The sequence below is a fragment of the Eurypyga helias genome, unplaced genomic scaffold, assembly GCF_000690775.1.
Source record: "Eurypyga helias isolate BGI_N326 unplaced genomic scaffold, ASM69077v1 scaffold14972, whole genome shotgun sequence".
Taxonomy (NCBI): domain Eukaryota; kingdom Metazoa; phylum Chordata; class Aves; order Eurypygiformes; family Eurypygidae; genus Eurypyga; species Eurypyga helias.
This window is the reverse complement of record NW_010235400.1, coordinates 22,480-45,825: the sequence shown is the minus strand read 5'-3', so window position 1 is coordinate 45,825 and position 23,346 is coordinate 22,480. Positions and strand designations below refer to the sequence as shown.

Sequence of the window (23,346 nt, the reverse complement as noted above, 5' to 3'; positions counted from 1 at the left end):
TGGTGTGGCAAGACCACCCTGCCCACGGAAAGAGCTTTACAGCCCCGGGGGGATAGATAACGGGGACCCTTCGTGGCAGGAGCTGCCTTGTGTTTGTCCAGTTTCCTTGTCAGTGTTTGAGACAGGAACATCTGGTCGGGCAGGCAGGTGTTGTGCACTAGCTTTTATCCCCGATAAAAGCATTATTTGAACTCGGATGCATTGATGGCAGTGGCTGCAGTCTGGGCATCAGGGCCTCTGCGCTGCTACGTGGCGTAAAATTACAACGTACACAAATAAGAGCGCTGTGTCTGCTGAGCTCACGGCTCTGGTGCAGCTACGCTGGCTTTTGGCTTCTCCTTTGACGTAAGGGTGAACAGCACATTCAGTAATCTCCTCTCAAGCTTTTCCTTCCCCCTTATCTGACCACCAAAATCTGGAGTTTTGGATGTGGATAAAATCAGACTATTCTTCCCCTTGCTGGTGTCTGCTCTTCTGTTGATCCTTGTTTTAAAAAGTGCATTGCCCAACCTTGCAGTACCTACTTAATTACGTCTAAACTATTCTTTTCCAGTGAATAACTAGAATATTGAGCAGAATTACAAAAGAAACAAAACCTGGAAGTCACTGCCCTCTGGGGAAGACTTTGGCAGAACAGCGTTTTCTGGGATTGGTGTTTCTTTTAAAGACACAATGTTTGAAGCTTTGGTTGACAATTTCCTATCAAAAGTAGACCCCTGACTCATCTGCAGGAAGCTTTAAGGACAGTTGCTGAGTTGTTGGTGTGAGTAGGTACAGTAATCGCGTGAGGGAGATAAGGTTCCTGGCAGGGGCTGTTTGAAATGCCATGGAAATAATTTCTGCATCCTTCTCCCTCGCATTCCCCAAAATATTAGTATCTAGGAAGGTTGTTCTGAGATGGTTTTCACCACGCTTGGCTTTGGTAGGCGGAGAAACGGTTCAAAATGAAAGAAGGTGGGAGGAACTGCTGGGTTACCAATTTTGCAGCATTAAGTAGCTATAAAAAAATGCAAACAGCACATAAATGAGAATCCTGCTTACAGGATACAAAATAGGCTTTTCCTCAACAAGAGGAGGATGAATTCTTCCTGAAGAGCAGCATGTGAGTGCCAGTTTTTGCTCATCTATTACAGTGGTCTCCAAAGTTGTGTGTGCAGTGTTTTTGGTGGGCAGGAAGAAAATATTAATGCTTCAGTAATATGTGTATGTAATTCCTAAATAAATAAATATGCATATATTGGGGTGCTGTGCACAACCGTTTTTTTCCTGGTAGCAGTGTGTGATCAAAAAAATTGGAAGATCTGTAAGTACCCTAGGCATGGAAATAAAGCATCTCCTCGGTTGGAAATGTGAAAGGGGTTCAGATGTGCAGCCAGGAAACACGCTGCTGGGTTTGGATGTGAGAATGCTTCGCCCTTAATTGAAAGGGTGGTGTTTTTTACAAGTATCACAGTCAATGACTTGTCTTGAGCAGCTAATTAGTGCGATTATTCCACAGCTGCATTAGTTTCACCACAAAGGTTTTCTCTTGTTTTATCAAAAGGATCAGTGTCTCTGCGAATGTTTCAACCTGACAGGTCTTAAATAGCAAGATGGTCCTTTCCCTCCCTCGCTCCCTGCCCCCAGAATGTGTGCTCTGGAGAGTTTGATCTCTTGGGGGACTAAGTGTGGGCTCTCCTTTTTCATTTCTACTCTGAACTGTTTTCAACGTCAGTCCTACACAAAGCCTACACTTCCAGCAGCGCTGGCTCTGGTTGTCCCAGCGCAAGTAGCTCTCAGTGTCTGCCTCCTCCAGGCGAGACCTGGAAGGGATGCTGGCTCCTGCACTCCTTTGCAAGCTCTCCGGTCAGCATCCTGCAGGTAGCACCTGGGCATGGGAGCCAGAGGTGGCATTTTCAAGAGCAGTCTTCTGCTAGAGCGGGAGGGTTACTGCTGGCTTCCCCAGGCATGGCCCTGCATTGTTACAGACTAATGAGCACTCTCCTTCCATGGGCTGATGGAAATCAGTTCCAGCAGTTGGAATCAAACCCCAAATATCCTCAATTATATGCACTGTAGCCCTTTCTTGTACAGTCATGTACACTTACCCACTTCCAACATCCTTCCCTCAAAAGATGTGCAACTCGGTGTTTACATACCCAAATTGTTCTGCCTTATGCTACAGAAATGTCATAAATGAATTTTGCTTCTGAAGGCTAACAAAATGATGGGTTTCTTCAAAAGGTGTCCCTGCAGTCCATCTCCAAGTCCCGTGGTTTGTCTCCTTCTGTCTGGTAGGAAGGTCTGCTTGCCCCTGGCTGAGAAACAGCGCTTAGGAGGTGAAGCAGTGCAGTGTGCTGGCTTGGGCCAGCCTGATACGTCTTCTGAAGTGTGACTGAAATAAAGCCGTTATTGTTGTTTTTTCTGCCTGTTCTTGTCACTGTGCTCGGAAGATGCTGGTAGGCCTGGAGGTGGGAGTTGGTGTTTTTTTGGGTCTGGTTTCTAGCTGTGAAGAGTGTAGCCACCAGCAAATCCAAGCCCAAGGTAGTATTTTGCAGAAAACAACGGCTCTTTGTTGTGTTGTGCTTTCACAGGAGAGTAAATTTATCTGTTTGTTTAGTTTTGAGCTGGATCTTTAGACCTGGAGTATTATCTATAGCTATCATTAGACTTGCTACAGCCCTTTATTACTTCTATAAAAAAGGAAGATGAGTGCCTGCTGCTCTCTGTAAAAGCATTTGTTTTTCTGGTGGATGGTTGCTGTAAAAATTGAAACAGCAAATACCTCTTTACAGCTGGATATTGGCATTTGGAAATGGTTAGCAGTCAAGTTAAGGCAGCCTAATGTGGCTGCTAAGTACCTGAAGTAGGTCGGCTCCAAATTCCCCCTCGCGTGGTGTGGCGTATCCTCACCATCCCGCTCCATGTTCTGGTGTAATTCTGAAAGCTCTGATGGCTGGAACCGCGATTCCCACTTGTGGAAGCTGAGCTGTCTCTCTCTGGTCTTCCCACAGCAATTCCGAGCATCCTGGCGCTTCCAAGCCTCCCTTAAGCTCCTCCAGCATGACCTCACGAATCCTGCTACGACAGCAGCTCATGCGTGAGCAGATGCAGGAGCAGGAGCGTCGGGAGCAGCAGCAGAAGCAGCAGGCAGCCCAGTTCATGCAGCAGCGAGTACCCGTCAGCCAGACACCTGCCATCAACGTCAGCGTCCCCACCAGCCTGCCCCCCGCCACCCAGGTACCCATGGAGGTCCTCAAGGTACGCCGCTCTCTGCCGCTCTGTTCAGGGGCTCGCGCTCATCTAAACATACTTTAATCTAACAGGGACGTGGTTATAGGGGTTTTGGCAATGGAATTTTGCAAATAAGCTGCGCTCTGGCTTGATCTGCAGCTTATTTTGGTGTCCTGGTAGCGAAGAATGGAAAAACCTTTTTAAAAAAGTTTTTGTGTGGCTTTAGTTTTCTTTAAACTTTGAGAAGGAGGAAGGAGGTTTTGTTGCAAAACTAATGTTTGTGTCATTTTTCCCTTTGGAAAACACTTCGTCTTTCTAGTACTTAGTTGTTTTCCAAAAGAAGACGTTACTCATAGATATTCCAATCAATATTTTGGTTTTTAAAAGAAAACAATTTTTGTAAAACGGAGTCAAAACTCATTACAAAAGGGCTCTTCAGAAAGCCTTAATCTGAAATACGGGTGAGTTTCTAGCCTCTTGCAACCAGCGTCCATAATCCTTTTTTGCTTAAATGACTTGTTTGCTATTAGTAGCTTTGGATGCCTCGTCCTACTGGAAACTGTAGAAGCTTGTTAGTATCCCTCTGTCAAAGGGGATGTAGCTTGCTAATTACTCATGGGGGGAAACGTGGATAGCTACGAGAGAAAAGATAATTTCATGCAGTGGGTAAGTCCAAGTAGGGTAAAGCAATGTGAAGTGTGTGAGTGAAAGAATGCAAAACGACTTGGAGAAATTTGCTGACATAATTAATGAAAATTTTATTTAGTTTATAGTTTTGAAGAGTTACCTATTTGCTCGGTGTGATTGCTAAACCCTTTTATTACAGTCTGACGTTTAGTAACCGCTCTCGGTCGGTAAGCGTATCCTTACCAGACAAGTTAATTGCTCCTGGTTACAATACGCTTGTGGTTCGCTCATCGCTGTTATATATCAATGATACCCATCCACAGATTTAGTTTTAAAATAGACTTGCAGGCTCAGGATCTCAAGGTACTCTGTGTGACGGGTGTATGGAGAAAATGTAGGGTGCTTTTATTTATTGAATCTGCAGCATGGTATTGTGTTGACAGTGGCAAAATGAACACTTAATTGGGACACTGCAATCGTGCTTAAGTATGGTCTATGATCCAGCGGCAAAAAGGCAACAGTTGGAATTATTTTTATATATATATTTCCATTAAAAAATAAATATGATATAGGTTGAGCGTGTGTGTGCGTGCATATATTGAGAAGTCTGAAATTCACTGGGAAGCTCTATTTTGTCTCACATTTATGCACTGCGCACCGCGTTTTGTGTATAGCAAGTTGTTAAACTTGTTTCCAGGTTATGACACCATAACTGTAATTCAGATCCAGCGGGTGTGTAGGTGCGATGAAATAGGTTTTTTTGTTTGTGAAGCACTTGGTGAAATAAGCACGTTAGATTTTTTACCTCCTTTTGTCCTAATATGTTATGATTCTATGTTATGATGTTATAATTTTAGGTTTGGGTTTTTTAACCTCTGAAAACTGGCAGGAAAGTGTTTATTTTGTGATGATATTTCACTGTATCATGTCTTGAAGAAGGATTATAGTTGTCTATATTGTTCATCTTACAATTACCTCTTTATATCTGAGAGGAGGGGAGGCAGCCTTTTATTTCTGAGGGACAGAGGACAGAAGATGCTGCAGCCGAAAGGTGATGCTCTGTTATCACAAATGCGGTTACTAGGAGCTGGGTTGTCATAGGATTTTCATGTGTGACCTGCTAGAGCATTGCTGGGAACTTCACACAAAGGGCTTGAGCCTGAATCCTCATCCTGTGAAAGAATTCTGTCCCCCCTTTCCCCCTGATAGAGCAGGGTCTCCTGGAAAGAGGGAGGACACCTTCCCCACGGTCATCTTTAGCCCAAATGGCAGCATGTATGACCCTATAGAGCAAAAAATAATAAAGTGAATGTTATCCCTAACTGACTTGTGAACTGAAAGTAATACCTGGCAACAGAGGATTGTGCACTGAAGGTGGTGGTTGTGGAAACATGAGCTGCCCATTGGAACAAAGCGACGCTTGTCCCCCTGTCACCCGGGTTTACTTACAGAACCATCAAAATTAGCAAACCCAACTCTTCTTGGTCGCTCTCTGCAGGTGAGAGAAGACAGACTGCTTTGCATGGTTGTTCTGCTTGTGTTTTTGGTGGGGGGGAAAGCAGCTAAAGATTTATCCTTTTATCCTTCCTGATAAAAATGGACCAGTTCTACACAAAAAAGAATATTAATATAAAATACCAGGCTTGAAGTCATGATCTTGCTGAAAAGATACTGCTGATGCTTCAGCAAGAGGAGGATTTTGCTGAAAGGTCCATATAGGTTTTTTTGGTTTTGGTTTTGTTTTTTTTTTCATAGGTTATTTGGCTTAAAAGATGAGATTAACAATAAACCAGGATCTTCCTGGTGCCGATACGCTGACAGCCAGCTCTGCCTGCAGGAACACTGTACGGTGACATCATTTCCCTGCAGCTGCTTTTTACACTTCAGTTGGCTTTTAGCTGTAGACAAATTTTCCATATGAGCTGTACAGGAGTTTTAATTAGATAAATAGGAAACTAAGTTGGTAACTTTATTATCCAGATGGTCTGGATTTAGTGACCTTAAAGCATGAGATATGCAAAAAAGGGTTTTTTGCACTTTGAGAAATGTTACTCTGCAAGGCAACTTTGTTTAAAAGAGATTTTTTTTTAATATATACTACTTCACAAACAACTAAAACAGATGTAGCAACTGGTTTTGTTTGTTTGTTTTGGAACTTAACATCAAAGAGCCCTACCCTGAACCTGTTGAATTTGTCCATGTTTTTGTTTTTTTTATTTACATTGTGTGACTTGCCCTTTCTCCCAAATCTCACTCTGCGAGAAGGAGAAAAATACTTGTATGTCTGAGGATGGTAGTTTGGAATGACTGGTTTAAAAAGAAGCCCAAGGTGTTAATGAGCTTGGATTTTGGATTTGTTTTTGAGATGTTTAAGATGTTTGTTTAGAAACAATACAGAAAGAAAGAGTAATACGTACAAATCTATGTCACATTGCATTGGAATCTCCAAATCCCTTAATGGGATATGCTCAAGGCCATATGAATAGATAGAATTTCATTTTCTTGAGTAATGACTTCTTGTTGCATCACTTCTCTGCCAAGTAATGTAGCTTGGCAAGGTAGGGAATGAACTGCTGGAATTCAAATTTTGGGTTGCTTTGTGCAGCCTGATGAAGAGGTGGACTGGGTCTAATGCATTTGAAGCAGTATCTCTCTAAATCTAATAGAAAAAGGAAGAGTTGTGGCTTTCAGTTACCCTTCTGCACAGCTGATGTTAGCTTCAGTTGTACAGGCTGGTTTATGTTTAAGCACTTTCTCATCCATCTCCCATTGGTAGTTGAGGACTAATACTACAGACAGATGTTCCAGAGTTTCTTTGCTTCTGCTGCAGTTCAACTTACTGCTCTGCTTTGGAATTAAGAGGATGTAAATTACTATGTTGATTGTTGGTGTGGGTTTGAGCCCTGTTAGTGTTGGACCAGGATCCATTCCTGAGGTTCTGTTTATATTTTTATTTAAGAGCTAGCATTTTTGCAAAGCGTTTGTCTTAAAATGTCTTCAGTGGGTTGTTTTATGGAGTACCCTCTTCCATACAGGTATATTTTAGTTTGGTATACTTAATTAATATTAAGAAGCTGTTCCTTTTTTGTTGTTGTTTTTGGAATTATTCTCTTGTTGAGTAGGAGTCCTTATCCATTGGAGCAGAAGCACCACTGCAGATCTCAACTCCAGGTATTCCAGAGCTGATCTCTGGGAACTGGTGGCTGTATTTCTCATTCCTGTAAGCAGGGTTAACCCAGGTCCTGTGTCAGGTCCCTGCCTACAGTCACTGATGATAGGTTATTCCTTTTGCTTCTCAGTCATTCATTTGCAAAATACTGCTATTGATCCCATTCTTTGTGGAGCTAAATCTCTTTTAAAGGTGGTGAAATCCCTGGTTATTAGAAATGGAAAGAATACTCTCTTGGTTTGTAGGGAAGCTAGTCTGTTGTTAATCAGCTTTCCTGGAGCTGTCCAGACTTCATTTGTTACTGTCTTCCTGGTTGATACCACGGAATTAGCCTTTCTCCTGTAGTCCTAGCAGCTGTCTGTTGACGTTTATTTAGGGAGCATCTCCTGTTGATGTGATACAGTTGCTGGGTTCTGCTTTTCATGTCTTTCATGCTCCCCTCTTGTCTGTTCCCAGCCTCCTTTCCTGCAAAGCAACATTCAGGATTCCTGTAAAATGAGTGATCTCCTGCCTGCCAAGCTACAGGCAGCAGCAGGACAACTCCCTGCCTTTCTGACAGGCAGCGATACCCTAGCCACGTCTAGAAGATAGTTTTCAGTCTTGTATGTCAGTCCGGACAGCTGATTTTAGGATTCAGCAGGCAGAAACACTGACTTGAATGACCAGAGTTTTATGTGATGTCCTTCTGGCTTCTTCACCAAAGCTGCACTGTAGCAGTGGGGGTATGGGGTTCACCACCCTTCACATGGTCTTAAGAGATACAGATGGAAAAGTGTTGTCCTTCACCTGAAACATCTAAAAAGACCCAGGGAAAAATACCAAGCAATCACTGTAAAGGCTGAAATTACCAGCCATCTTGCTTTATTCTCACAAGCAAGCCTTTGCAAGGTCCTCCATCTGGGTTTTGGGTTGGTCTTTGAGAAGTTCTGCTGATAGAAGTAGTCAGACCTGAGGTGTTGATTAAGACTTTCCTTTGAAGATTGCTGTCCTGTGGGTTTGGTTTTTTTTTTTTTTAATAAGCCATCTTATTTACAGAATTTGCACTTGTCCAGAAAGTAAACTTACTGCAGAAATTCAAAGAAGTGGGCTGGGGGAGGAGTGGGGACTCACCTGTTGGAGACACATGACAAAAATTGAATTGCAGCTGTGCTGAGTGGTTTGTATTGTTTTGCCTGATTTCTGGATAAAATTTACTGTTCAGAACAAGCATAACACAGTCCCTTGCATACTTTGCACCTGCCTTTCCAAAACACCAGGGCATCCTCAGGAGTCAGGAAAGGAGGCTCAGGGCCAGCATCGGCCCACAGAATTGCAAATCAGTTCCTTTTGAAAACATTACCAGTTCTTGCAGAATTGAAAACATTACCTGTGGGAAGCTGATATCTGTTTGCTGATGGATCTCCTCTGCAACGGGATACATCCTCATCACTAAGCAGATGGAAGGTGGAAAACTGAGCGTGAACACTTCTTCCCTCTTCTCCCGGTGTTATTTGTTGTCATTCCTCAGTTGGCACCTGGATGCGACACTTGGGCTGTCATGTTTTTATTGTGATGCACCAGGTCACAGCACAAGGGTTGATGGAAGCCTAAACTGGATGTGTTGATGATGGTGTGGTTTTAAATGTCCTGTTTTAAATGTATCTGCACTAAGAACCCCGCTGAGGATTCCTCCTGCCGCACTGCCTAGGCTGGTGTCTTCATGGTAGATGGTAACTGCTCTTTTGGTGCTAGAAATACAGATCTTCACTACTACATCTTGTCATTGTGGCCTTTCTTCTTTCACTTGGAGTCCTAAAGAGGCCGAAACCTAGAACCAGATACTGTTTGCTGGTTATCCTCTCTTCTGGCTCTATTATTGCAAGAGTGTTTTGCCCAGCTCATCTTGTGGGCTGATCACTACTGGTACCAGGGCGGTTCTGTTTGTCTCATCCTTAATGCCATCCCGGGCATTGCTGTAGCTCATGCTCATCTTTCCCCTTAGAGCAGCCTTTTCCGTGTCGGCAGGAGTTCAGTGCTGCACCCACACTGCTCGGAAGGGTGCAGGCGACCAGGCTGGCCTCTTCCCTTCACCCTTGTCATTGTTTGTTCAGATTTTAAATGAGCCACCACATTAAGTTCTGTGCTTCAGATACCCTGTATTTCTTTGTGTTTGAAATGCCAAACATGCCTTCTGAGTGATGTTAATGACTATGGACACATACATAAAAAAAATGCCTCCTCCTAGTCCTTTTCCAGTGTGCTTATTACAGGGAGTGACCTGTGGTGGTAATGCAACCCTGCCTAGTAGGGAAGGCTGTGCAGTTAGCAGTAGTGTTCCTGGTGTAATAATTACCGTACGACTTCATTGTGTAGGGGACTTATCTCATGGTTCTGAAGAACAGGAACAATGGGATGTCAAGATAAAGTGTGTGGTAGGATCTGCTACAGCAAATGTGTGCTTGTGGACGTACTTATCTGATTAAAAGTTAATTTAATCTAACCTGACAATGGTAGATAGTAGTGTGTGCCGGTATGTTAAGTAAACGCGGCGTGTGTTTGCAACTGAGAGCTTAGACAAGGGGTTTGCCAGACAGAGCATTGGTGAAGTACAGATAGAACATTCAAACTGAGGTTACTTACATACACCAGAGTCACTGAGTGTAACCTAAGCCTACAGCAAATTCTTCATGAGGAAAAACTTGCATTTAACTACAGAACCACTAAAGCCTGCCTTGTCTCCTAAGCCTTCACGTAAGTAAAAGCATCTCTTGGGCCTTAAATCTTTTGCTTGCTTAGTGGGTTGAAAGCTATTCCAAAACAAGCACTGATGCTGTCTGTGGTTAGTAATAGAGGTAAAATGTAAACTCTTGCTTAACACCTAGGTTATTAGACATTAAAAATGCATGGAATTCAAGGGGGCAACATGCTTCACTGTACAAGTATCTGACTACTTGATTGCTGGTGCAAAACACTGTTTTCACCTTTTGTCCCAAATGTCCTTTTCCAAAGGATGCAAATACTTGCGTTGCTTAGCTCTTGAGAGAAATGCTGTTGCTGATGAAGACGTCTGATATTTCCATCTTGGCTCTTCAGCTGTGGTCACAGTTCCCAGAATTGTGGGGCAAACTGTGCTGCTGTTGGGGGACTAGGATATTACATGGGCAAATGATGCTGTGAGCAGAGTGGGAAGGTAGCTGAGAAACTCCTCCTTATCGCAGAGCTGTTGTCCTGCAAGTTCACTGTTGTTACTTGGTAGTTTGAAATACCATTTTTGACGTGGAGGAAGTACAGATGTATTCGCACAAAACAATATAGGCATCTGGAGGTCCAAGCTCTGATCTCCTTTTAGAGGGTTCTTGGTGGTTTATACCCTAGTTGGTGGTCTTGAGGATTTCCTTTCTTCCTGCTGGCATGGTGAGATCGGCAAGGTTAAGGAGAGTTTGCTAAGTTTGTTCTGTAACAGCTTCAAAGCACTTTTCCCCCTCTTTTTTTTTTTGGTCACAGTCTAGACGTATTATCTGATGGCTGAGTTACCAGACCTTGGGAAAATGGTGGTTCGCTACGTGTCAGTGGCTGGTTTGGACCTGCAGAAGATGAGTTAATCTTCCTAAAAATTTGTAGGTGCCCATAGTGGTGGGTATTAAAAGCATCTGTGAGGCTCTGCAGCCCACCAGCTAACAGGTTTTAACAGTTTCTATTAAGTCCTTTTTTGGTCAGCATTAATTTAAAACCCACCTTATTCCACTTTCCTGGTTGATCCAGGTTGAAGAGGGTGACTGCTGGGCATTGCAGTTGTGTTTGACCAATCCACAGCTTAATATGACAGAAAATAGTGCCTGGAGCCAGACGCCAGGCTGGAAAGCGGGGTGAGTTGAGTGGAGGTCTAGGGAGGCCTCTGCTGAGACCTTTGATAGATGTTAAATTTTAAATGTGAAAATTCAGATCTGCTTAAAGTAATCTTTTGGTATTATGTATACTCACAAATATTTCAGTTCTTCAGCTAGTTTGGCAGCATTATTCTCCGAGATGCTGAACCTGTGTAGTGAATGAATTCAAAGTGACAAGCTGGAGACATTCCTGCCATTCAAGAGAGGCTTAAGGAATTTCTTATTGGCTAAATTACAAATATGTAGCATTTTGCCCAGCACTGCATGGCAATTTCAACCTGCCTGACTGTGACAAGATTAGCACTTTTCCTCCCCCTCCCCAGCAGTAATTTTTTTTCTTTTTTTAAATTAGATTAAGAAGTACCAGGCAGAGATGCAAAAGCTTGAAAGAGTAAAAACCAGCCTTACCTTGAATGATTCTGTCTGTCACTGGATTGGTTCCTTAATTAGCCCCATGTCCTTTAACCTCTTGAGAAATAAGTAAGGGATAAATTTGGGGATAAAGACAAAGACGCCCAGAGATTTACCACACACCGCTAGGTAATTCATCAAGGAATGTTGGTAATTAGCCCTGCCTCTTTCCTTTCTGGCTCATTTAATAAAACTGGTTGATTTAAAATAATGCCTGCTGGTTCATTATCAACTACTTTAAGAGCCAAGTTATGAACTTGAAACAAAAAACAGTATTGTGTTGTCTGTAAAGACCTGGCTAGTCTGTTGTGTTTTGCTTAAAAAAAGGAAGAAAAAATTACTCAGTCCTGTCATCAGTTTGCCCAGCTTGGTAATTAATTATTACTTTGTTTGGATTATCATTTGGCTTTTTGGGTGTATTTATTTCTAGTGTCTACTACTGAGAGGCAGAGAGGAGGAAAAGAAATCCGAGATCTTGGAGAGGTATATGTCAGATTGTGTTAGGAAAGCATGGCCTGATGGAATTTGGCTGAATACAGACTTTACAATAGTAGTAGTCCTCCAGTTGAGGAAATGGGTAACTGCTTTAACCCTTTCTCTCTCGAAAATGAATGCCAGCTACATGTCTTGTTCTTTGAACAAAACAGTCCATTTTAGTAACACTTCTCTTTAGTGCTTGTAGAGAAAATTTGTCCCTGAATTGATTACAGAACTCATCTGGTTTGTATTTGCTTAGGAATATATACATGCAGTGTTCTTTATCTTTACAGATAGGAATAGCCTTACTCGGAAACTCAATGAGGATCGGGCTAGAACTGGATCAATTCATTGTTGCCTTTGCGCTTTTCTGGCAGAGTATCGCTGCATGGCAGCATCCAGTTTGAATTTGTTACATCAACAGTTACTGGCCAGTGGATCTGGTTAGGTCTGTCTGACTTAAAGAATTAAGTTATTATTACTGTAAATCTTCCTTAATAATTCCAGATTGCAACACTTCTGAAACTGTTGTGGCTAGAGGAAAAGCAGGCTATGCTAGCATTCCGCTTATGGCAGGCTTGTCCAGTCTTGAATCCTTTAGAAGGCTTTTTCTGAACCTCTTCTAACTCACCAGTACCATTTGGGGCAGAACTGGATATAGTATTTCAGTGCAAATAAGAAAAACATCCTTCTTGCCTGTCTTCCATACATCCCCTTTTCATCCCCTGGGATAGTGCTTAGTCTGGGGGAACTTGGGTTTGTTACTTGCTGCAAACTAGTTTGCTACCCAGCAAAACTGCAGGGCTGCTTTTATATGCTTGGCAGATGGGTAAATTAAAAAAAAAAAAAAGTTGAGATGGCCTTTGTGGAAATATTACTCTGGCAATCTTTACTTCTCAGCAATTCTTTTGTTGCCAACTATGAAAATAACTTGCTGCCTCCAGAGAGAGCGAGTACAGGGGGTTTGGGGTAAGAGCTCAACCCTGCAGGTTGTCACTAGAGGCCACTGCCACTGGATGCCAGTTACCCACTTGTTTATTATTTTGAAACTTGTTACTAAACTTTTGTGGTTTAAATGGATTTAGAACTCGATTTTTCTTTTGCCAGCTTGTAATGATGTCAAGCAGAAAATTAAGTATCTCGCTTAAAAAACAGAAGGTGGCTAACAACAAACACAACTCTAAATACCAGTGTTTTTGCAAATTAGAATGTTCACGCCAAATTAATAGTGTGGGTTTCCCACGTCGTATTCTTTAACATACTGGAACAATATTTTGTTATGACCCTTTGACTTAGTGTCCTCAACTTGCTGAGTATCTACAGCTGAAGTTCCAGCTAGTTCTTTGAAGATTCTTGGGTAACTTGCACAACTCAAGCAGGTTTTGTTTCCTTTTGAACGTTTTGAGCAGCGTGCACTTCAATATCAATATTAGTGTTTGAGCTGCTACACGGTATGCTCGGAAGCACTGAGAACTCATTCAGGGATTTCATTCATTGTGTTGCACTTTCCTAATCTCTCAGCAGATGGCATTACCGTTTCCAAGAGTGTATGTATTTCTTGGGAAAGCTCAGCTGCTGGGGAAGTCATCTTTCTAGAGTATTCCTTTTTCTGATGAAGGTTAATACTCAAGTGTTAAGAACGGTGTAGACACATTATTCTAATCCTGTTGTTTGCTTGTGGTGTTGTATTTTATTTTCATCAACTACTTTCCCAGAGATTTCTTTTTAAGCCATTAACCAGTTAAATGCTGTGTATAGTAGTTATTACATGTGAAAACCAATTACTGCTGTAAAGTCTGTGAAGGGCAGGCTGTCTCTTTTTAATAAACCTGCTACCGGTGTCCAGGAGAAGTAATAAACCTGTTTGGCAAGAAAGACCAGAGTGCTAAAAAAGCTTGAGCGATAAAACTGGAGTGTGTTTTCCATTGAACATTCCCTATCCTCAAAGCTATGTAAGACACAGCTGTATTGTGTTTAATTATATCCCCCTTCCTGCTTTGTGGTACAGATCCTGAGTTTTGTAGAGTCTCTGAGCTAATGAAAGAAAAAAAATGATTTTAAGTAGTATGTGACGGCTTTCTGAAAAAAAAACCAAGTAGTAAATATTACTGTATTTCTAAATTAGTGTGTCTTACACAACCCAAAAGACATTAGCTAGTTTCAGGCAGCCCACCTACTTGAAGTCCTGGCTTCTGACAACAGCATTTTTGTTACCAGCTTGGCTGGAATCTGTCTTGTATCTCCAAATGTTTCAGCAGGAACGTGTCTTGTGTTTGAAAAAAGCTATGTTTCAAAAAGCTGGTCTTCTGTCCTGGGGCAATGTACTCCTTGTATTTACCTATCTGTCTGTCTGTCTATTTATCTGTCCTCTCCCTTTGAACACAGAGAGCGGCAGATCCGCTTGCTAAAGAGCATCGCAGGCCACGAGTGCTGCGGCTGCTGAAGGTACAGCAGTGTTGGGAGCCGTTGCTGGAGCTGAGCTTGGTGTCTCAGCAGCAGCAGCCAGGCACCTGAGCATCTTTAAAAGGTCTGCATCTAAGGGCTCATTGCTGCAAGCTCCAGAAAATCCTATGAGTGAGTTTCAGAGTATTTTTATGTCCCTATTTTACACTGACCTTTGTTTTTCTCTCCTAGTTACATTGAAAGGCCTTGCCAGCAAACTGTAATATTAAAATATGCTGGTAGTGGTGTTGAACCAGAATTTATTCTACCCTGGAATAAAAAAAGAAGTATGAATTTGTGAGGAAGCTTGTAGGTTGAGAGAGGCCAATCAAAGCTTGCATTTCAGCCTTCCATCCTAAAAAAAAATCACCAAAAAAAAAAAATCCTGGTTGAAACAGTCAAAATTCGGTTTATGGACTTATTGGTTGGCTATGAATTAAAACTTTCTGTTCTTTTCAGAGGAAGATATGTACAAGCAACTAATGGAAATGCTTCTCTTTACAAGGAAGGGAGTTTTTTTTTTTTTAAGGATCCCATTTCAAGATTGAGGTGTAGGAGACAGCCTATCTGCCTATCCCAGGTCTTGATAAAGGTCCTGCCGAGGACCTGTAGGCAGCAGACTAAACCTTGTCTTTGAGAAGGTTACTAGCTTCCTAAGGTCGTGAGTTCTCTCCGCTTGTGTTTTTTCTTCAGGTGTGTGGGTTTTTTATTTGTTCTGAGTTTTGGGAGTCCTGTCTAGAGGGTGTGATATTCTCAGGAAAGACTTAGTCCAGTTTGGCTGTATCAGCAATCCAGAGAGCCATTGCCCTTAACCAGCATCATTGTCCCGATAGCAGCTGTACAGATCAGCTGTCTCACCAAAAGCAGGTTTGTTTCTGCTGGGGAGGGGGCGGGGGCAGAGCTAGTATTTGTGCAGCTACAGCCTCATGCTCAGTAGGGCTGTACTGTTGAAGCAATGTTAGTATTTCAGGTACTACTTTAAAAGTTAATTCTTGCTTTGTTAAACAGTGCTTTAAAGTTAATTCTTGTTAAACAGAAAATTGAGTGAAACTGCTGTTTTAAAAAAATTACAACAATCATCTGTATTATCATGACTTACTAATTGAAAAGTCATCCTTTGAGCAGTTTAATATTATTTTACTATAGTATTAATTTGACTGCTTTGCAATCCTTCCTGACTCCCACCAAAACTATACGCTTCTGAAATTCCATGATAGCCTGTGTCTCAAAGAAACAATTTGTTCAGGGAAGGAATAAAATGACCTTGAATGAGTCAGCACTTGTGTGCAGCAATCCTGAGCTTTCTATCCTCTTTGCTTTCTGAAAGGAAATGAATTCTGGACCACAGGCACCATTCATTGCACGGCAGTTAATGGGCTTCATTCACATGAAAGTTCATATATTCCTTAGGGGTTCAGACCTGTATGGTTTGCTGTGTAAAAGGAAAAACAGTATTTAATCATGTTACTGTGGCTTTTCAAAAGAGTTTATCCTTTTCTAATGTACATTGGCTTTTTGAGGGAAGAAAAGTGGTGCCTTCTGCTCTAGAGCGTTGCCTATTCAGGAAGTGCCTGCTCTGTGCCAAGTGCTGCTTCCTACGTGGGTCACTGTCAGAATTGCCTTCTGCCTTTCCCTGTGGCATTTAATGTGAGTGATGAGGAAAAAGCTTCTGCCCGTTCCCAGGACTTATCCTTAGAAAACCCTTTTCTCTGAACTTGCACCTTCCCCAGGAAAATTTATTAATTCCATTTATCTGCCTTGATTAAAGGCAGTAGCTGTGAGGATGGGGTCAGTTCTTGACAGCTCTGTGTGATCTGAGCGCTCAGTGTCTAGACGCTCCGCTTTCCATGGGGAGTGAGGAATGTGCTGACTGCCAGGGGACCCAGGGGATAATGACAGATAACTACTAGAGGAACACAGTTAATCCAACTTCACATTTTCTTCTCTAGTATCTGCAATTCCAGATAACGTGCCTTAACTTCTATACAGCTCCTAACTGTATATAAGCAACAGACCACCAGATGGGGTAAGGCAGAAGCAGCTTTGGCTGTTACTCAGTGAATTCTTTATTTGTGCCCATTTTTATTTTTTGGGCACAGTTACACAATCCGTTGGCTGTGGCAGCAAAGGTGGCTGACGATGTCCTTTGCAGCCCTGGTAGTTGCTGCCACCGTGGTTGCACCAATATGTGCATTTTGGGGGCCACGCTAAAAATTATGTGGGATTACTGAGGCAGTTTGAGATGTAAAAATAGGCCTGTTTTTTGGAAAGATGACTTTTAAAAAATCAGCTCAGTGGTGGTGATTGTCTGGGTCAGTGTAGCCCTGCAAACAGCCGTACCTGAATAGTGGAGGGGTCAGAGCGGCGAGCTGGCGTCCTAGGGCCAGAACGAGCAGCCGGCCATGAGCACTGACACCTTCTCTGGCCAGCACTGCCTTTAGTGTGAAGTAGCAAAGCGCTTTTGAAGTAAATTCCCAGTTGTCCCCACTTATTACGTATTACCTTTTTTTTGCCAAGTGCTGTTGATGAGTACTAATTAGATTCATGTCACCGGAGATTAACTGAGAAGACCTCATGTTCTCCAGCCACTACTGGGAGCTGAGTCTGCGAGAGCAGACTAGAGCCAGTCTGATATTAACGGCTTGAAATGCATACAGCGTTCTGAACTGTTCCCCTGCGGGGTCCCGCGTCTTGCACTGCACTGCTTGAGGATGCACGGCTAGCTGTCATGTCCTCAGGACCGGCTGCAACTATATCTGTCATTGCCAAAACCCAGCTCTTTGCTGTCATGGATGTACTGGCACCTCCTCTAGCTCCTAGCAGATGTTAAAAAACCTCAAACCTTTACTTTTCCTCTATTCAAACTTTATTTCATTTAAAATATTTCATTTAAATCTGTTCAGTGTGAGTGTATTTGCATTTTTGAAGCATTAAGATCTCTAAAAATATTTATTCTACCCTGTAAAGTAGTGATATGCTAAAATGAGTTTATACTTGAGGTTTAAAAAAGGGCGAGGAAGGTGGGGAAGACAGACTTAGGATCTAGTTAATCCACACCTAACCTCTAATTAAATCCATTTAACTCTAACATCTGTTTGCCTTGGATTGTTATGTTCCTGTACTGTTTCTGGGTAGCTAAAACTTTGTGTATGTTAACAATCAGTGACAAGAGGTATGTTGTAAAATATGTGTGGTGGTGTTTGTATTTTTAAGGTGTTAAAATGAGATGCATGATTTTTTACACAAGTAAATATGGCTTTAGTGGAAGATACTACGCTGATTTCTCCTTGTGAACATAGCTCTGTGCTTGTAATAGCATTTGAAGGGTTACATTAGTGTGGGTCAAGTGCGGTTTAAAATAGGATTCTTCTGAGACCAAGCCTGGAGGCCCTGAATTTCTTTCTCAAAAGACGTTTTGATCTTCTGGTAAAACTATTACTTCTGAATTTCTTGGCGATTCTTACTTGCAGCTAACCTTTGGAGAACTGCAATGATAACACACACTCTTCTTTGTGTTTTGTGAATGTGCCTCTCCTGGTGAGTTGCTGGCTTGTGCTTTTTTTGAAGTTCAGATGAAACCGTTGAAAAGAGTTTTCTGTAAGCTGTTTGGGAAGGTGAAAATTTGTCTGGTGCCGTGTAATAAAATGTGCTTTCACTTCTGCAGAAAGAGCCCTAACCCCAACCTGGGTAGGACCCCACGCAGTAGAGAATCAAGAGCTTGTGGTCCCTTGCAGGCTGGAAGTCTTGATGCGCTCACTCGCTGAAAATGCTGCTGTGCATATGCCGGAAGAGCATCGCGGCCGAAGCTTAGACCATCTTTTCATAGAACCTGTTTTTCACAGTCTTTAAGTTTTCATGATAAGGAACATTCTTGCACAATATCTGTTGAAGTAATGATCCTGACTGCAGCTTTTTGTTACAACTGCAGTATAAACCAGGCTACTGACAGCTAACTGGCCTTTTCTCCAAGATCTCACCCGTTCAGGTGATGGTCCTGCCAGTGCCTCATCCTCTGGCCTGGTCATGGGTCATTTATGTGGACAGGAGCTTCTCATTTCACAGTGTGGCTAATTATTTGCTTACCATATGTGAAATAACATGAGGAGAAGGGTTTTCAACAGCTCATCTCTGGAAGACATGGAGAGGCAGGTGTGGGGAAGGTTACAAAAATGGCTGAGTGGCTGGATGTTGTTTCTGTAAATATAAAATAGATCGTGATGCTATGTCTCTATGAATGTAAGGCCTGAGATTTTAAAAGGGCTGAAATGTTGGCATCCTTGTTTAAAAAATGAGCCGATACTACTCTTGTTTTTTCTGGGAGCTAGACGATAGCTACTGTCTGACTGCTGTGGGAATAACATCATGGGGTGTAGAGGTGAGGTCATGTAACCTAATGGCTATTTGCCTTAAATATGTCTTTGTGTTACACAAGTACTATGGCAACATTCCTTTAGCTAAGAAATAACTAAAACACTTAAGTTTCATTGTGGTTTCTGGGTTTAAAATTAGAGTGGAATAAACATACTTAATTTCTTACTGGTGTTGCCTTTAGTCTGTTGTGGCTACTGTGATGTCTGCTGCAGCACCTACTTTGTGAGTGAGATGTCAGGAAATACAAGTGTAATGATGCTTAATGGGAGATGTTAGCACTCTACTCCCTGGGAAGAGCCACCACCATTCAAAAGTAACCCTGACGGTGTTGGCTTTCAGTTCCGATGCTCGATGGCATCACCTTGCCCCTCTGGGTTAATTCTCCTCCAGAGCAATGGCTTGTCACCCCGTACAAGGAGCGTACCCACCTTCGTGTCTTGCCAAAGACCCCCAAAAAATCCCAATTCTGGTATTTAGCAGAATGCTTCAGATCGTAGCCAGTCGAGTTTGCATGAAGGTGACTTGGATTATCTTACATTAGCGAGCATGATGATCAAGCACTCTGAGGTACTGAAACTGTTTTATTATAACTCAGTAGGTTTTAATACAGGCATAAATAACATCACAGCTCGTTGAGCAGAAGGATGAAAATCGAGGAGTTCGGTGGTAAGCCAGCCTGCATTTCCTTCACTTAAATGAAGTCAGGGATTTATTATTATTTTAGGCTACATCTAACGATCATGTTAGTAGTGTGAATAAAATGGATGTATCTAGGCTGCTTTATTCTTCTGCTTATTCAAGCCTTCCATATTGGGGCTGACATGAGACATTATTGGCTGTAGGCAAAGTGGTGTAGAGCCCAGCTAAGTCTTTCTAATTCTTTATTAACTGTGACATGTAGAAGCTCAGGGCGTGTTAACAGCGTAAAACTGGTTTGAATTAACAGAATCTTCATTCTCTTGGTAACTTCTTCTCGTGGCGCTGTGTGTTTGTTGTAAAGCGGATAGCCTCAGAACAGGCGTGTTCCAGAACAAGTGTCCTTTGTGCTGTGGCCAGTGTGTTGCCAAGTGGTTTGTTAAAATAAATGATCCTTTCGAAATTATTTTCACTCTTATTTTCAGATGCTTCTTTAAAAGTTTCACTAGGAAGGCTTTTCAGTAGCTGCACAGGCCAAGCTGTTCCAGCACGCGCTGCCTGGCACTGGTTGGGTTTGGCGTATTTGTTTTATGTTTTCACATTCGGGTCGTGCTTAGTGGCATGTTCTTGATATGTGCTTTGTAAGTGACCTTGGGAGCACGCTGCCAACCTTGCAGTGCCCATGTAATTATGTGAACAATGAGTCTAGCAGTCTTTCACCTAGATCATTTTTAGACAAGTATGCAACAAGACGTAGTGGTTGGACTAGGTGACCTTTAAAGGTCTCTTCCAACCCAAACTGTTCTGTGATCTGTGATGTCCTGATGTGCAGCATACCTCCAAAATGGGGAGGTTTTTCCCTTGAATATAATAATCGAACAGTTGCATGTGACTTTTCAAAACAGCTTTTATTTAAAAAAAAGAGAAAGATACAACTATTTCTGTTTGTGGCTTTTGGGTGTTTGATATATTTTGATCTAGTGCCGTCTTTACATCTCTCTCCCTATCTTGTGTTTCAGTGCTGAATGTTGAAATTTTGTAAATAAATACTTCATTAGCCCACAGGCAACATTCTGAACACCAATTCTTTCTCACAAGCAAACGTTGTGGATTTGAAAGACTTCTAATCAAACTTAATTCTTGCTTAGCCCCAAAGTGCCGAAGATTACATTCCTCAAAATTTAAAGTTATCTTGGCTGAAAACTCTGACACATGCGCTATAAAATTGAGCAACCTTTCACAAACCTCATAGTGACAAATGAGACCAGTGTTAGGGGTATGGATTTTTAAAATTTATGAAAGTAACAAGTTCGTTTTTTTCTGTCTTACACTTTTTCGTTACAAAATAGTCTATTTTAGCTTAAATTTCACCTGTGAAAAGTTAGTGTTGCGTGACATATTAAGACAAGTCCACGCAGGGGCAAAGTAGATTAACCGCATTGAAGCCTTCTTTTATCATGGAGACTTGAAGCTTCTTGAGTTTTGTTTATTGAAGTCTAGACAAGCAAACAACCTGTCCCATTCTGTGTGGGGGTAACTCCTTGTCTCTAGGAAGTTGGTAGTAAGGATTTTTATTTTAAAGTCAGTGTGTTCTGTCTCTCTGTCTGTTTTAAGTGTAGCTCTGGTTACTTTTTACGTAGCATCTTGTATAAAACTGATTTCGGTTTTCTCCTTTGTTCATCTTATAGGAAAGATACCATTATTTTTACCTAGTCCCATTTGCATTCTTCACATTTGACAAATGTGATCAACCTGAGCAAAACCAGGTGTGGAGAAGGGTGCTTCATCTCACCTGTGGAAACTGCCTCTGCTGGGCATTGCAGGATTAGAGGGAAAACTCATGTTCCTCCTTTTCTATAGCAAAGTGCCTGCTGTCTTGGGTGTGGGCTCTAGAAACGTACCCAGAATCTGTAAATCCTTTGCACGTGTGAAGGTTGATGTGATTTAAGTAGAAGTCTGACCTGCTAAGGCCCTGCTGGGAAGAAGGTTTGGTGTTCTGTACCCCGTCCCTGCCATGGAAATGCGGTAGAGCAAAGTCATTAAGACACCGTTTTTTCCAGAAGGCTCTCGGTGAACCAGAGACCTGGAAGTGAAGTACTCCATTGTGCAGGTCTAGCAGGGGTTACTGAGGGCTGAAACAGGGGCTGGATTAGTAACCCCTGTGAAATGTAACTGATAGTCTTGCTCAGGCTCTAAATATGTGACTGCAAGTCAAAGCTGGCACTGGGTAACACCATGCCTGGCAACCTTAGGGGAAGATAAGGTTGGACAAATACTTTCAATTCTCTGAAGTGACTCTTTCAAGTCGATAGTGAACTGTGTTGGAGGGGTCTGGTAAATCTTGTGTGGTGTAGCTTGGGCTGTAGGAAGGGCGAATGATTGTTCTTGGGCTATGAAAGGCTTTGCAAGGGGAAGCTGGGAGCAGCGATGGCTTTGGACTGTCTGTACTGGCTTTGGGCTCTTGGGCAGCTGAAGTGGCTGTGGTACTATGACTTTTTTCCCTCTTGAGTTCGGATCTCTACGCCAGGTCTTGCAAGAGAGCTTTTGGAAGTAACTTAATGTCCATCTTTGACAGTTCCTGTGAGGAGTCATTCATATCCTACTGTGAGTAATCTCAAACCCTCTAGAGCTGATGAAAGTGCTGCCCAGCTTCCTTACGAGTGAGGAGGATGGCAGAAGTGGACGTAAATATGAGGTGCTTGAATTATTAAGCTTTTTACTATGGCAGTACTATAATTCAAACTTGCCTGTCAGATGCAGTTGTGTGCCTGATATTGTTGCCTGTTAGTCATAAAATATTTATGCTCTGAAGCACCTGGGGTAGGTGAAATCATAGCAAAAGATTTGTGTCTGACATTTTATGGAGTCAATTACTTGTCTGTCCTAAAATGTTGCAATGCTTTTTGGTATCCTGTCAGTAACTGTATAAAATAAAAATTTATGGCATGTGTATTAGGAAGTAAACATCTGAAATGCTGGTTTCCTAACAAAAAAAATGTAGGAGTTCAAAGAACTGAATCGTGTCTGAAAGCCACACTTGTGGAATGGCAGCTAGCATGCCACTAACCTGCAAATTACATCAATTCCTGTCGCCTTAAGCAAATTTGGCTAACCTCTCTTTAATTTCCTTAGATACTGTTGTCATGTGCTTCTATAGCTGAAGCGCAGTTTTTAAAATACTAATCCACAAAAAACTTTGTTCTTTTTGTCTGCTTCATGTCTTTGCCTTGGTTAAAAGTCACGTTATACAGAGGAATTTTTGGTGATGGGCAAAACAACGCTTAGTTGTATAAATGATGTTCATTCTGTACAATGTGCCTTTTCATTTTCATAACTATTTGTGCTTGAAGATGACTGTTGGATCCACTTAGACTGCAGTCATGATGCCAGATCTTAAATAACTTTCTCGTACCTGCCTTGGCTTTTCAAGTTCAGAGGGTTTTTTGGATGAATTAATTAACCAGGGAGACTTACTGTGCTAACTGACATCGTTTCCTTGCCTTGGCTATGTCCTAAGGTGAAATGCTGGAATCCACTCATCCTGCCTGTCATTCCCCAGTCAATACAAGTAACTCTTTACTTTATTCCTGCTTTTGGGCTTTCTGGTCAGTGTTCTTCTGGCCACTCTTGCTGGGTTCTGGATTAAAAGAAAGGTGAACAGATATGTTCTAGAAAAGATGGAGGGAAGGGGAGAACAGCAGCTAGAGAAGTTACTGAATAGGTTTATCTTTTACTAGATTCAGTGGCCCTATAGAGAATGATATATCACGACACAATGAACTTAATTTGGATTACATTTCAAATGAGGTAGCTGTTCCATTTTGGAGGACTGGAAAGGCTTCAGAAAGCAAGAGGACTGAACTTCTCATGCAAAGCTACTTCAGGCCACTGACGTCTGTAGGGGGAAAAATGTGATGCCATGCAGCATGTGGGAAAATGTCTTTGAGAATGAGTTAAACTGTTGTCTGGCTGGTTATTTGGTTTGCTCCGAGTTGGGTGGTAAAAGGGTTCTCCATGGCACTGCAGTGAAACCCATGATCAATATTTTAATGAAATAATTGTAGCTTTTTTTATGGTCATCAGGATTTTCAGACTTAGTGGGTCTAGCTGTGGGGGATACAACTTGCAGAATGT

At 42.1% G+C, this 23,346-nt stretch overlaps 1 protein-coding gene across 1 annotated transcript in view; it reads left to right on the top strand.

The window, feature by feature from the left end:
• Nucleotides 1–2,976: 2,976 nt before the first annotated feature.
• MITF (microphthalmia-associated transcription factor) overlaps nucleotides 2,977–23,346 on the top strand; it is a gene marked incomplete at its 3' end in the record, with an annotated part of 42,051 nt that continues 21,681 nt past the window's right edge. Inside the window, exon 1 of the mRNA XM_010146738.1 lies at nucleotides 2,977–3,240. Coding sequence (XP_010145040.1) covers nucleotides 3,043–3,240 — 198 coding nt within the window. The remainder of the gene's footprint in view (nucleotides 3,241–23,346) is intronic.